Below are 13,869 nucleotides of genomic sequence, written 5' to 3' on the forward strand. Positions count from 1 at the left end.
GATGACAATCTAGCAGAGCAATCAGTATAAACACATTAAATGTCACGGACAAATGAAATGTCTGTTGCTGAAGGACCACAAAAAGGTGTTAAAATTTCACTCTCCCAATCAATTTTAGAACATATAAAGGTATCTGCAATGTAAACATTTAAAAACCAAAAGTACAAAGTTAGTTACTTGACACAGGAAGTAGACAAGCACTAGCCCAATGTATTTAACAAAAAAGACTGCTCGGAAACTCAAAGATGTATACAATTATGATTTTTATTTGATAAAATACATAGCCAAAAGATTACAGAAGGCAAACCACACACCCATTTAGAACTGTCCCTTTTGTTTCTTTAAATCTAAGGCCCCCTCTAGTGTTTGAAAACATCACATGCAAGCACACAGGCAGCTGAAGGCACAGTCGCAATGTTTTACCCGAGACCTTCCCAAACAAAAAGAATACTTCTTTTCATGTGGCACAAAAATCAATGAGAGAAAATGTTTAGCCATAATTAATATTTCACATTCTTTCTATAATTCTCATATTCATTATTCTCTCATTCAGTAATTTCTGTATTTACTGCTGGGTTGTTTCTGGATTAACACTTGGTAATAAGGGAAAAAAAGAAAATATAAAGCATGGAGGGACTTTAATTTCCCAAACAAGAAATACACCTCCTTGAAAACAACAGAAAATAGCCTATTCTGCTTTTGTGGACGTTATCAGTAAATAGTATATACTTCCTAAAGTATATACTTAAATTTATTATATTTGGGAATAAGAAATTTTAAACTACATCTATTGTAAAGCTGACCTAATCTGTGAATTTGCTAATTAAACCTTTTCAGTACCTGGTAAAAGGAAGTGGAAAGTGTTGCTCTGAGGGCAAATGTTTGCTCTGAACAATTTTACATAAAGGAGTCCTTAAAAATTTATATTGACATGGCACTACATCGATACAATGACTTAGTCTCATGTACTTTTGTAAAAGATTGATTAAAACTAGGGAAAATCAAAAATAGGTTTCCACTCTACTTTCTTAGCTGAAGCGTTTGTGTGTCTGCTTTCTTGTTTTATTACAGAGGGTTTATGTTAACAACTAGTATTACTATTACTGGACAATGAAATCTCTTTTCAACAAAAGAAAACAATGCAATCTTGAGCAGGAGACTGACAGAGCAGACTTATTAAGCTATTACTTCATATTCTTAAAAGTTTGAAACTTTAATAGCTGTTGAAACAAGTTTAATCTGTACTAACTTTATTTTAAATAAATGACTAATCTGTCACTCAAGAGATGACATATGACTTCTCTGCAAATGTTTCAAGTTAAAAAAAAAGGTAATCTAAAATGAATTAAATAAAACTAGTTGGATTTTAAGCGGTATCAACTTTTAAGATATCTCTTCAAATGAACAGCATTTTTAAAGTGCAACATACACTCTTTTGGCTCAACATAAAAAATTATGTAACTGGAAATTAGTATAGTCATTTCTCTGAGAACAAATTTAGAGAAAAGCTGTTTTGAAAGTTAGCCATGAAATGATAAACACTGACGTCTTTAAAAAAATGAGTATATAAAATACAATTACACATAAACCAGGGTGGGAGAGGTAGCACACAGCAAATAAAACCAAATAAATACTATACAATAACGTACAAAATTCTGCTTATAAAAAATTGAAAATTGCATTTTAAAACAGCCATTTCCCTTCTTTTGAAGGCTTTACAATTAAAATTTAGACCCGGCGTCTCAGGCAAAGTTTTTCAAACTGTTACTAGTTACTGGCATTGTTTTTTGCCAAAACCTCTCTGATCTGTCGGTCGAGTTCACTTATTATTCGGTCCTCGTGATTATACACACCCGTCCTCATCAAAGTATCCCTTTCTTCTATTAGGCGAGTCAAATAATCATCCAAACCTTCTTCCAATGCACTGCCATGGGGCCCATCCATTTTTCCACTCGCAATCTCTCTGGAATCTGGGTACTGTTTTTGTTCTTGCTGCCTTAACCTGAGAAGTCAAGAACACAGGCCACTCGAGCAGGCAACACACGCCGTTCTGGTTTTCAGTTAATACCGCCACTTAACAACAGCGTGACTCAATGGTAAATACATTTTCAGTAATATTTTCAGGAAGCAAACAAAAACCTACTTGGCTAGCCAGAGTTAGCACACTTATAAAAGACAGTTTAAAAAACCAATACTTGCATAAAAGACATGAAAATTGTAGAAATTTTGGGAATATGCAGGAAAAAAATCATCTTAATCAGAGATAAGCAATCTAAGTAATTTTCTATATCTCTTCTCAATTAAAAAATGCATGCATTTTAAACAGTTTTCTAAAAAGCAATTGAATATATGTAATTCTGTACAATTATCAATATATTTTCACTATTATTAATACAAAGAATATTTTCCTGTATTATTGATATTTAGGTTGTTATTAAGCCCTTGTTATTGTTTCTTGAACATAATTTTCTTCTAACTTTATCCCACAAGCATTTACTCATACCAAAAGGTGCTAGGTTTGGGGGATACTGTGTCAAATCAAGAAGAAAAGTTTCTGTTATTATGGAGCTTATATGAATATTATTTGTAGAAAGTGATATTCTATAGATGTGAATGCTTGAATCTAGGGTGTGCACCTTTTAAGAGTTTGTATGGATAGCTTCAAGTTATGTTTATGATGATCTTATCTAAAAGATGAAGAAAGGGGAGCAGGTGCCAGCCTGGGATCTGGGTATTTCCAATGGAATATTATCAATCACATTACCTTGAAAATGGGGAGTATACCTGGCATTACTTAGTATGCTAAGTTAGTTTGGACATGGAGTAGGTTTTAATTTGATTTGGAATCTACAACTAAGATACAACTTTATACTTCTCTAAGTAACTAGCTACAAAGATATTTTTAATTTGCAACTACTCCTGACTTTTGTCTTTATAAAAAAGATAAAAAACAGTTGGATCTAAGTCCCTGCTTCTAGATAGCCTTCACAGTAAGCAAGCCAGTGAGAACCAGCTCTGAAATTACGATGGTGTGGGGGAGAGGAAGAGCCAGGGAGAGTGCTGCCGGACCCCAGAAAGGGTGCAGGGTCAGGGGCAGCGCAGTTTTGTTTGTTCATATGACTCTGAAACCTGAACTGACTCCTAAGATCCCTCACAAAAGAATGAGAAACTGAGGTGTACAGTCCAAACAGGACACCACATACCTCCATCTGTTCTAAGAAAGAAAATAAAAAATAGGGCCCTGTGCTTTGGGACTCAGGAGGAAATCAAGTGATTAATGGGACACTGGTAAAATGGAGCAATACATGGGGATGATTAATAATAAGACTTAATTTCGTATGACCTACACATATGACAGGCACATGGCTATCTTCATCTGAACCACCAAAACAGTGCTGGGCAAAGAGTAGCGGCTTAATATGCATTTGCTAAACTACTATATACAATAGCAAAACTTTGGAAGCAAGCGGCATTTTAAAATTAATTCGTAACATCTTCCAGATCTGTGACACAGTTGACACCAAGTAAGTATTTGCTGAATTAAGAGACTAACAGAGTGAACTGAGCCCTGTAGCATGTACTAAAGACCTTGACCTTTTTCTGACTGATATTTATACATTAATATTCTAAATGCATTTGTGTAATTCAGCTCCAAATCCACCGGATACAGTGACTGAGTTTCCCCAGTTTGTGTAGGGATATATCACGGGGTAGTCTGTCAAATGCATGTCCTATATCCTGAACTGTGTCTTCCCCACATTCACATGTTGAATGAATATGATGCAACCCCCAGTGCGATGGTGTCTGGTGATGGAGCCTTTGAAAGAGAATTAGGCTTAGATGAGCGCGTGAGCCAGGGGCTGTCATGATGCAATTTGTGCACTTCCTACAGGAGACATGGGAGAGCTTGTGAGGACAAGTGGTCAGGCAGCTGTCTAAAAGCCAGGAAGAGAGTCCTCACCAGAAACTGTGTTGGTGCTTTAATCTGGAATTTTTAGCCTCCTAAATTTCTGTTGTTTAAGCCAACCTATGAAATTTTGTTATGCCAGCCAAGCTAAGACAGTATGCTTCGCTGCAACAAAATACCAGTCTCCTGATAAACATTAAAAGTCTTCCCCTACATTCTCCTCCAAAAAGACACTAGTTTGTTTTAATATTGCTTCCTAACGATTACTTCTCTAACACGAAATGCTTAAAATAGTAACTAAGAGCACCATGACACTACAGAGAAGCCCAGTGTTGCAGAGCAGTTACAAACACAGCCTGCGGCATCAGATCTAAACTCCAGCCCCCTGACCTACTAGCTGTGTGACCTTGGAAGGGGTTCTTACACCTCTTTAAAACTCAGTTTCCTCATCTCCAAATGGGATTAATTATTTTCCTCAAAAAGTTGCTTTGCAGAGTTAAAAAAAAAACAAACAAACAGTGGAGATAGGCATATGAGATATTTAAAATAGCTGCTGATACACAGTAAGGGCAATAATTAAGAGCTAATCTATTATTTATATAAATAATATAACAATGTTTGAAATTTGTTATACTTTATATAATTAAATTCATCATCATTAATTATCTTGAAATAGTTGCAATAAATCTGAAATAGTCACACAGGAATAAAATTTAAAGTACTAATGCTATGGAAACAAAAAAGCTAAACAGAGCTACATTCGTGGCCAAAAAAAATGTGCGAGTAATGGTCTTTGGCAAAGATTTTCTATTATATAACTTAGCTACATTTTAGAAATGATGTCCCTTATTAGACGTGATGTTGTACTCTCCCTGGACCAATGAATAAATAAAAAGTTGTACTATTTGAACTTGAGTTTTTGTATGGAAAAGAAAGTAATTTTTTAGTCATTATACCTGTTCAGTTCATTTCTTATATCCAACAATTCTTGTCTCTCGGTTTTTACTGTATCTTTTTCCTCAGCGGCCAGGTAACGTAGTCTCATCTGTTCCAATTCTTCCTGCTGTTTTTTAAGACGAGCCATTTGACTTTCTTGCTCTCGCTTGAAAGAAACAAGCCAGATCTCTCATGTTAGGAATACATATACTTTTATGACTTTGATTTGTGATTATAACCCTCCTTGACTGTACTCATGATATAGCCATACACTGCAGATTCTGCAGACACATATTATCTAGAAATGTCCATGTTCTCTTTACAAACTTTTCCATGACAAACCCTTCCTGTTATAAGCCATAACCACTCATGTTCCAATCAGTGATTGAGGTTAGCTAAATATAAGATAACAGAAGTTAAGGGCAAGAGAGAGTCTGCTATCAATACAGTAAGTTGACACAAGAGCAATGGTAAGAGTAGCATCTAAGAAATGGTTAATTATCAAAATTATACAAGAAATTACAATTATAAAGGAATGATAAAGTATACAAATTATATAAAATACAAATTATACAGAGTTACCAAGAAAAATTCAATAACTGCCCCTGAACTAGTAATTAATTCCACTTCTATCTCAAGAAATAATATGCCTTTCCACTCTTCAGACTCACAAAAAATCTATGCACATAAAATTTCTTTTATATAAATGTGTAACATTCCACAGAATGGATATTCCATGATTTAGTAACAGACATTTTGGAATGCTACAGTAAGACATCCTGCCGTCTAACACAGTGATCTCATGAACCTTTCTAGACTGTTACTATGAACGGGTACTGCCTTTCTGCATTTTTGAAAAGAACATTTGATTTCTTCATTTTTTAAGGTGACAGTCAACGTCCCCTTTGTTTAATAAATTTAGTTGTGCTACTTACAAGCTTTACGTGTATGTTCACGAGATTGACTGACCAATTAATATTATTATAACATCCTTGTCAGATTTTAGAATGAAGATAATGGTGGTCTCATTGTTTTTAAGTGAGAATTATTCTCTCTTCCTAGTTTCTGAAACAGTTTGTGCAATGTAATAGGAACAGCACTGAATCTGTAGCTTGCTTTGGGTAGTATAGTCATTTTCACAGTATGTTTCTTCCAATCCAAGAACATGGTACTTCTTTCCATCTGTTTGTGTCATCTTTGATTTCTTTCATTCTTTTACACTGATGAAAAGTACTCATAATTTTCAGAGTATAGGTCTTTTGCCTCCTTGCTGCTGCTGCTGCTAAGTCACTTCAGTCGTGTCCGACTCTGTGCGACCCCAGAGACGACAGCCCACCAGGCTCCCCCCGTCCCTGGGATTCTCCAGGCAAGAACACTGGAGTGGGTTGCCATTTCCTTCTCCAATGCGTGAAAGTGAAGTCACTCAGAAGTAGGGTTATTTCTAGGCATTTTATTCTTTCTAATGCAGTGCTACACGGGACTGTTTCCTTGATTTCTTTTTCTTATCTTTCATTGTTAGTGTATAGGAATGCAACAGATTTATGTGTATTAATTTTGTAGCCTGCAACTTTACCAAATTCACTGATGAGTTCTAGTTGTTTGACTTTGACTATTTTAATTTAAAAAAGAACCTCAGTGGAAAGATGGCTATTTATAAACGAGGAAGTGGATCCTTTCCAGACAGAGAAACCGACTGTGTGTACACTTTGATCTCAGACTTCAGCCTCCAGAAATGTGAGAAACAAACTTCTGTCGTTTATAAGCCATCCAGTCTGTGCTGTTTTGTTACAGCAGCCCACACAGACTAGCGGTTACACAAAAGGTAACCAGTTCCATATACTGATCCTGTGTGTCACATGTTCTATGCTGCATTTTCTATCCTTTTTTCTCTTCCAGTTTGGATATTTTTATTGGTTTATCTTCAGCTCACATATCCTTGGTTCTGCTATTAATTCATCTACTGAACTTACAATTCCGTTGTAAAACTTTTCAGTTCCAGGATGTCTACATGATTGAAAAGGTTCCACTTCTCTAATACATTTCTCTATCATATCGCTTATTTTCTAGTAGTTATTTCTAACTTTCTGTCTGGTGATTCCAAAATCTGTAGATTTCTACTGAGCAAAAAACAAAAGACATTCTACATGCAAGTGGAGTAAACAAAAGATGCTCAAAGTCAATAATCAGGGAAATAAATAAGTAAACCACAGAGTGAGACCACTTCATGCCCACCAAACTGGAAAAAATGTATACATCTGATAACAGCCAAGTGTTCGACATGGTGTGAAGAATAACAATTACACACCCCTCTTGGGAACTGCAGGTTTGCACAACCTCTTCAGAAAGTAATTTGGCAACATTTAGTGAAGCAGAAATGAGCAAACTCTACTACCCAGAAGTTCTACTTTTAGACAGAAACAAATGCTCACATGTAAAAAATTTTTCAGTGTTGTCTTACTATATGTTTAAGTTGTGTGAACCATAAAAATAAAATTAGGCTACCACATCAAAAGAGTTAAATCGCAAAAACGATTTTGAATCACGCTAGGCAGTCACAGAATGATTCAGAGTATTTCCATGTATATAAAGTTTAAAGACATGCAAAAGTAAAGAGTATTATTTACCAATATTTTAGTGTCTTTATAATCTTATTAAAAAAAAATAGCAAAGGAATAATAAATACCAAAGTCAGCAAAGCAGTTACCTGTGAAGGGGATGCAGGTGAGAAAAGGCACACAGCACTGATAATGCTGCTTCTTAAACTAGAAGGTGGGGGTTGAGGAGCGTAAGAATCTTCTTTGATTCCCTTTGTGGAACATATAACATGTTTCATTTCAAAAGTAATTATTAAGAAAATAAAGGAAAAGAAATCCAGACAAAAAACACACTGGATTGTTGTATCTGGCTGAAGAAGTGATAAGGTTACTAGTGACTTTCATCTTGTATGTTATGCTGCAAAAAATTTGGACTTTTTTTCTTTTACAGTGAGCAGATATAATTGCAAAGAGTGGGGGAAAGGTCAATGATTTAATTTTAGGTTACTTTGTAAAACTGTAACATTATGAAGCTTGACACACTTTAATTCTAAACCATAAGGAAAGCCTTTACAGGCCCTGAATTTTTAATCCAGTGTGCAGCATCAGCAATAACCCCACATGCACAAAAGCTAGGGGTCCGAGGACAGCTCCTCTGCCGCCAGGTGCTCTGGGTTAAAGGCTCCTCAATCAAGTGAGTATAAGCTTTATTTTGCCTTGGCTGCCTATAAATCCAGAGAGGAGATGTAAACACACATACACTAGACTAAACAGCGGCTAAAACGCGGCCACTACTTACTCTCCCACTCACACATACCATGTAAGTCTGTGGGAAAAAACTTACAACTAAACTAAGGAACTCAAGTCAAGTTTTCTGAAAATAACCCAGAGCTGACAAGTCAGTAGGAGGGCCTGGATGGTTTCAAGACACAGTTTTTAACCAAGACTTGGACCTCCAACTGTTTTCTTAAACAAAGATTTACATCCCATCCTTGGCTAAATTACTTATAAATTAATCAAATTAATTACTCTGAGTGGATAAGCAGGAGGCTGGACAAGATAGTGCTGATGTCAGCCAATGAAGTCTGTGTTGTTTTAACTAAATATATCAGCTCAGTTTTAAACAGATCTACTGTGCACAAATATGGTAAGGGGCCCACGTCCTACCCAAATCTTAGTTCTGTTTCCTGTCCTGCGAACAAACATACCTAGTTTAAATGTATCAGACATGATGAAAATGTTAAATTGCCCAGAACAACAAATTCATATCTCTTAACGATGATTCATTTCTTTTTAAAAAGTAGTGGCTATTATTCTTCCTCCATAACTATATTCTAATGTGTCAAGAAATGTTTTTAAGTAAATATGGTACTTAGGACACAGTAAAGTAATAATCTTAACTTAGAATTGGGGGAAAAAAAAAAACCTAAATTACCCCTTAAGTGTCTGACAACTAGAACTCTTCAAAATCAGTGTTATACATCATACCACAGATAGCAAATCCAGAATGTGCGGGTATCATTTCCTTGTCTTCTAAGTTAGGACCCATTTCATGTTACACTTATTTATATTTTACAGCTGTTGCCTACCCAGTTACCCAAGAACAAAAAAGTTTACAACATGAAAAAACACAGGCTTTTATACTTATGAATCAGAAGAAAAGATTTTTTTCCTAAATAACTGGAAGATTATGATTTTTTAAATTCACCAATTGACTATACGAGGTCACCTTTGAGTAATGGAAATCTCTGTTTAAACATTCTTTTGGCAATAGGCACTGAGCATTAGGTCTTATTTCCAAGCTTTACCAGCTGGGTTTTGTCATTAACATTTATTAACAATCTAAGATACAGCTTTCGCCGTCTAATCCGCACTACACAAATGTTTTGTACTGCCCTCCAGAGGATTTTGCTGTGACAAATTACTGGCAGAGATTATAGCCCCGTGGCTATTCACCAGAGGCAATGTAAAATTAACATGGTACTAATCCAATTTAAACAAGAAGTTGCACAAACAATCCTCTGAACAAAAGCAGATAGAGGATTCCAATTTTATATTCAAACACAATGTGTTTTTAATAAAAAGTTTTAGGAAAAAAACTAAAGTAATTTTCACACATATAAATTGTGCCTATTTGATGAAGTAATCAATTTTAATCTTCCAAAAATGGTTAGTGGCAGAGCACAATTCACTATGGCAATCCCGAGGTCTATTACATTTGTAAAGTGCTGCATCTCTACAATGTGGCCTGTAGAACATCAGCAGTTCCCAGTGACCCTGAAATTAGTTTACAGTGTTGTTTCTAAAGCACAAAGTCTGTGGGATAAGGAATAGAAGTGGTCTGCAATGAAGCTTCATGAAGCAGACGTCTGGAGTTGAATCAGTAATTTAACACAGTTTTCTCCTTAATTCACTTATAGAAACTTAAAAAACGCATCTGAACTTTTGTGATGTCTTCTGTTATGAGGTACAAATAGCTAAAACTACGATGCTAAGGGTTTTTAAGCAAGAGGGTAGAAAAAGCATAGGAAAAAAGGGTAAACAGAAAACAAGAAATTAAAGGACAAACCCAGAAGATAGCAAAAGTATATGAGAATGTATATGTTAGAAGAAGGGGGTGCTTGGGTGGGAGCATTCTTAATTGAACCTTTTTTTAAGAGTCAGTTTCAGTTCATGTTTATATTCAAAACATTATTTTTTACATTTAAAAAACTACCTCAAACAATGTGAAAACAATATCATCCATCAATATACACATATGAATATAACTTAAAAATCAATTTACTTACTGTTCTTGCACGGGTATTTCTTAGTAAGAAACGTGACAATTATAATTATGCTCTGATAATTAATTCCTAATTTCTCCAGAAGAAACAGCCTAATCAACAGCTAACAGGTTTCCGTCTCTTCATTACTGATTTTGGTAATGCCTTGTAAGTATTTACCACTGCATTAGTCTCTTATCCTTCATAGTTGCATAAACTTCAGGGGTAGGCATTGTCTTCCACTTCTTTCCTACCTGCTCTTTATCTGCTATTTTTTATTCTTACCAATTTCTAACTATTTTTAAAATGATGAGCTCTAGTAGTTTTCTGGTAGCACCCTTAGGATTTTCTGTGTGTCATATCATGTCAACTGCACAGTGACAGTCTCACTTCTTTTCCAATTTGGATTTCTTTTTCTAATACTGATATTAGAAACATTGGTATTGAACCATTTCTCCTTTAGCTTTGAATGACAAAATGAGAACCCCACGGTCCTCTTGTCTAATACTTATTTTCTGTTAGTTTCGCTAACTTCATTTGCATTTCTTACAACCCTGCCATATTCTTGTTAAGTACCAGCCCTCCCAGCTGAACTTTCCTGTGGAAGAGAACTGCTATCCCTTCCAGAACTGAGCATCCTCCACTGTTCAAGGCACACAGTAGGCTCCTGATAAGTACGTGCTCATGAAAGAATGAACACATAAAGCAACTCTAGATGTTTCTCCAGACTTCACGCACTCTCACCTCTTTGCACCTGCTGCCTGACACTACTGCATATCTGCACAATTAGCCCTTATGTAGGTTTTTCTCCCTTCTGTCAGTTTCTACAGAATATCTACCTTACAACTACCATCCAAAGTACTATTCTTACTCAAACTATATTGAACCCCACTTCCCTACAGCTATTATATATAGCAACATCTTATTTTCTAGACTTAAAAATTTTCAAATTTTTGTTGCTGCCATTATCTTTCAGCTAGTCAGTCACAAATCTTTCTAATCTTTGAATATTTGTTCTGTTCATCAATATACGAAGCTACCATCTCACTAGGTCCCCACCCACTGAAACCAAGAACACTACATTACTGTGTAGTGACACAGCAGCATTATGGCTCATGTTCTTTTAACAAGTTACAATTTATTGAGCATATACAAAGTATCAAACGCTAATAATGCTTTACAGACCACTCAGTAATTCTCAGACAACCCTGAGGAAAGATTTTTCGGTGTACAAATGAGGAGACTAATCAGAGAAATCAAATTCCCCAATTTGCAGAGTTATTAACAGCCAAGATTCAATTTGGCTCTCTTGACACCAAGGCCATGTTCTAAACTACTATGTACGCTGCCTCTGATAGAAGTTGTGTTCTGTTGTTTTTAATAGCCTCTCTCATCACATTATTTCCTTACTCCCAGTTCCATGGGGATTCTTCCCTGTGGAACTAAAGGGAACTTCAATGTCTTGGCACCATGCCTTTATATTAGCTTCTTCTCTTTCAAAGTCACTTTAATTTCTTATTTCCAGAGCTGGTCTATCTAACAGTCAACGATGGCATTTTCCTTGCTTATCATAGGCCAAATCATTACTTCTTCTGCTTCAGTACTCAGGCAGAGATCCCTAATGTCTTCCACAGCTCACTCTGAAATACTTTCATTATGTGGATTCTATGGAATTAAGCCATAACACTCACTGGAAAGGGGAAAGAGCGTGAGTGTATGCTCAGTTATATGATTCTACCCTCACTCTTACCACTTAGTATCTGTGTGATCACTTAACTTCTCAGATGCAACTTACCTTCTCTTTCTTTCATCTATAAAATGGAAATAGTACCTGCTATACAGGGGAGGTCTTCTTGTTTAGTCACTAAGTAGTGTCGGACTCTTGTGCCCCAATGGACTGCAGACTGCCAGGCTCCTCTTACTCGAGGGATTTCCCACTGGAGTGGGTTGCCATTTCCTTCTCCCGGTGATCTTCCTGACCCAGGGACTGAACCCACATCTCCTGCATTGGCAGGCAGGATTCTTTACCACTGAGCCACTAAGGAAGGCCATATAGGATCTTGTTTCGGATGAAATGAAAAGATATGAAGGGCTTAGCACAGTACCTGAGACTTACCAGCTTTCCTTCCTCCTCCTTAAACATAAGCATTCTCAGTTCTATCTACCACATCTTCAGTTATCATCTCGGCAAAGGATTCCTTCATCTGTCCTTAATCTCAAACATCCTCCAGGTATCAGTCCATATTTCTGATTACTGAATTTCTTTCCGTAAAAATTAAAATGTTCAAATTTGCATGTCCTATCTTCTTCCCATGCCTCAATCAGCTTCTTGTCTTAATAACCATAATTCCACTATTGAAAAACTTTCTGGACACTAAGGCTTGAACACCTGACATCATCTTTGACTTTCCACTCTGCATCCGATTAGGTATAGTGTCCTGTACAGAATCTACCAAAATCACATCTTTTAAAATAACCTCTTTGTCACGTTCTCACTGCTACCACTTAAGTTCTAGTCCTTATTTCCTGAAATGACCTTTAAAATGGGACCTCCTCTGTTCTCCATGAAGTCTATGCTTTCTGACTTTTTGCCTCTTTACTATAATCATTCTATTCATTGTATTTACAACACTTCTCCCCCCGCCCAACAACTTCTCTAAACCACAAGCAATTCTCCAGAGGTCTATCTCAAATACCTTATCTTCTATGACGCCTTTTCTAAGTTCTATTAAATAAACGCACTTCCCCTCTTGAGCACTCTGTGCGGTTCTTTCCAGAGCTCTTACTATTAGGCAGTAAATGTCATGGTTTTCTTCCCTATTACTAAATGGCAAGCTCCCTGAGAGACAAAGACCTATGTTTAACTTGTATCTATAAATCTAGGGCAGTGCCTTGAACACAGGAGGCCCTGATACTATATATGATTATCCTTAGTCCTGTGAGCATTTATAAAACATATTCACTGTGTGTAATATTATTTTATGCTTACAATCTCAATTCATCTACAAGCTATGTTAAGGCAAACTGTGCTGTTCTCAGGCAGTCTAGTAAATACTCTTCTATGACACTGGTATGCATTTAGAACAATACCATAAAGATCTTTAATAACATTTGATGGTTTGAGAGACACGTTAAAGAAAACAAAAAAACAAATCTAAGAGACCCTATGTACCAAATTTCATTCAGAATTTAAATGGACACATTTAACAGAAGCAAAGCTTAGAATAAACTAACTACTAATATAAAAATGAAAATCTTGTTCATATTTTATTTGATCTCAATAATTTGAAGAAATTAAACCCAAAGTTAAAATTAATTTTTCATAAAACTAACAGCATTTGTCACCCAGTACCAGGAAGGGGAAAAAAAGTAACAAAGAATTCAGGAAAGTACTATCACTTTTAAATTCTTACAAAATTAGGCAGAACTACCCTGTGATTCCTTTTCTTGATGAAGAAATTACTATGTCTTCCTAGGAGGTAACATTTAAAAATATGTTCTTAAAGTTCTCCCTCCAAAAGGCACTCCCAATAGAAAGAAATTAATACTAGGGAAAAAAGGATGGTAGTTCCATAAGTAGAAGAAATTATTCCCAGTTTTCTGTGGGCTAGAGGATAGTGGCAATTAAGGAGAAAAAAAAAAAAAACCTAGAAGTTTCAGTTTTTAATTAAGGAAAGGAAGATCTTATATATAATACATTAAAAAAAAAAAAAAAGGCCCTAATCTC

At 35.8% G+C, this 13,869-nt stretch overlaps 1 protein-coding gene across 5 annotated transcripts in view; it reads right to left on the reverse strand.

Annotated features, from left to right (window-relative positions):
• Positions 1-244: 244 nt before the first annotated feature.
• CEP120 (centrosomal protein 120) overlaps positions 245-13,869 on the reverse strand; it is an 83,470-nt gene continuing 69,845 nt past the window's right edge. For all 5 annotated transcript variants that reach the window (XM_027546984.1, XM_027546982.1, XM_027546980.1 and 2 more), the window contains 2 exons: positions 4,864-5,009; positions 245-2,002 (listed from right to left, as the gene is read on the reverse strand). In XM_027546984.1, the coding sequence (XP_027402785.1) occupies positions 1,768-2,002; positions 4,864-5,009 (381 nt within the window). In that variant the 3' untranslated portion in view covers positions 245-1,767. The remainder of the gene's footprint in view (positions 2,003-4,863; positions 5,010-13,869) is intronic.

The sequence above is a fragment of the Bos indicus x Bos taurus genome, chromosome 7 (assembly GCF_003369695.1).
Source record: "Bos indicus x Bos taurus breed Angus x Brahman F1 hybrid chromosome 7, Bos_hybrid_MaternalHap_v2.0, whole genome shotgun sequence".
In the NCBI taxonomy this organism is placed as follows: domain Eukaryota; kingdom Metazoa; phylum Chordata; class Mammalia; order Artiodactyla; family Bovidae; genus Bos; species Bos indicus x Bos taurus.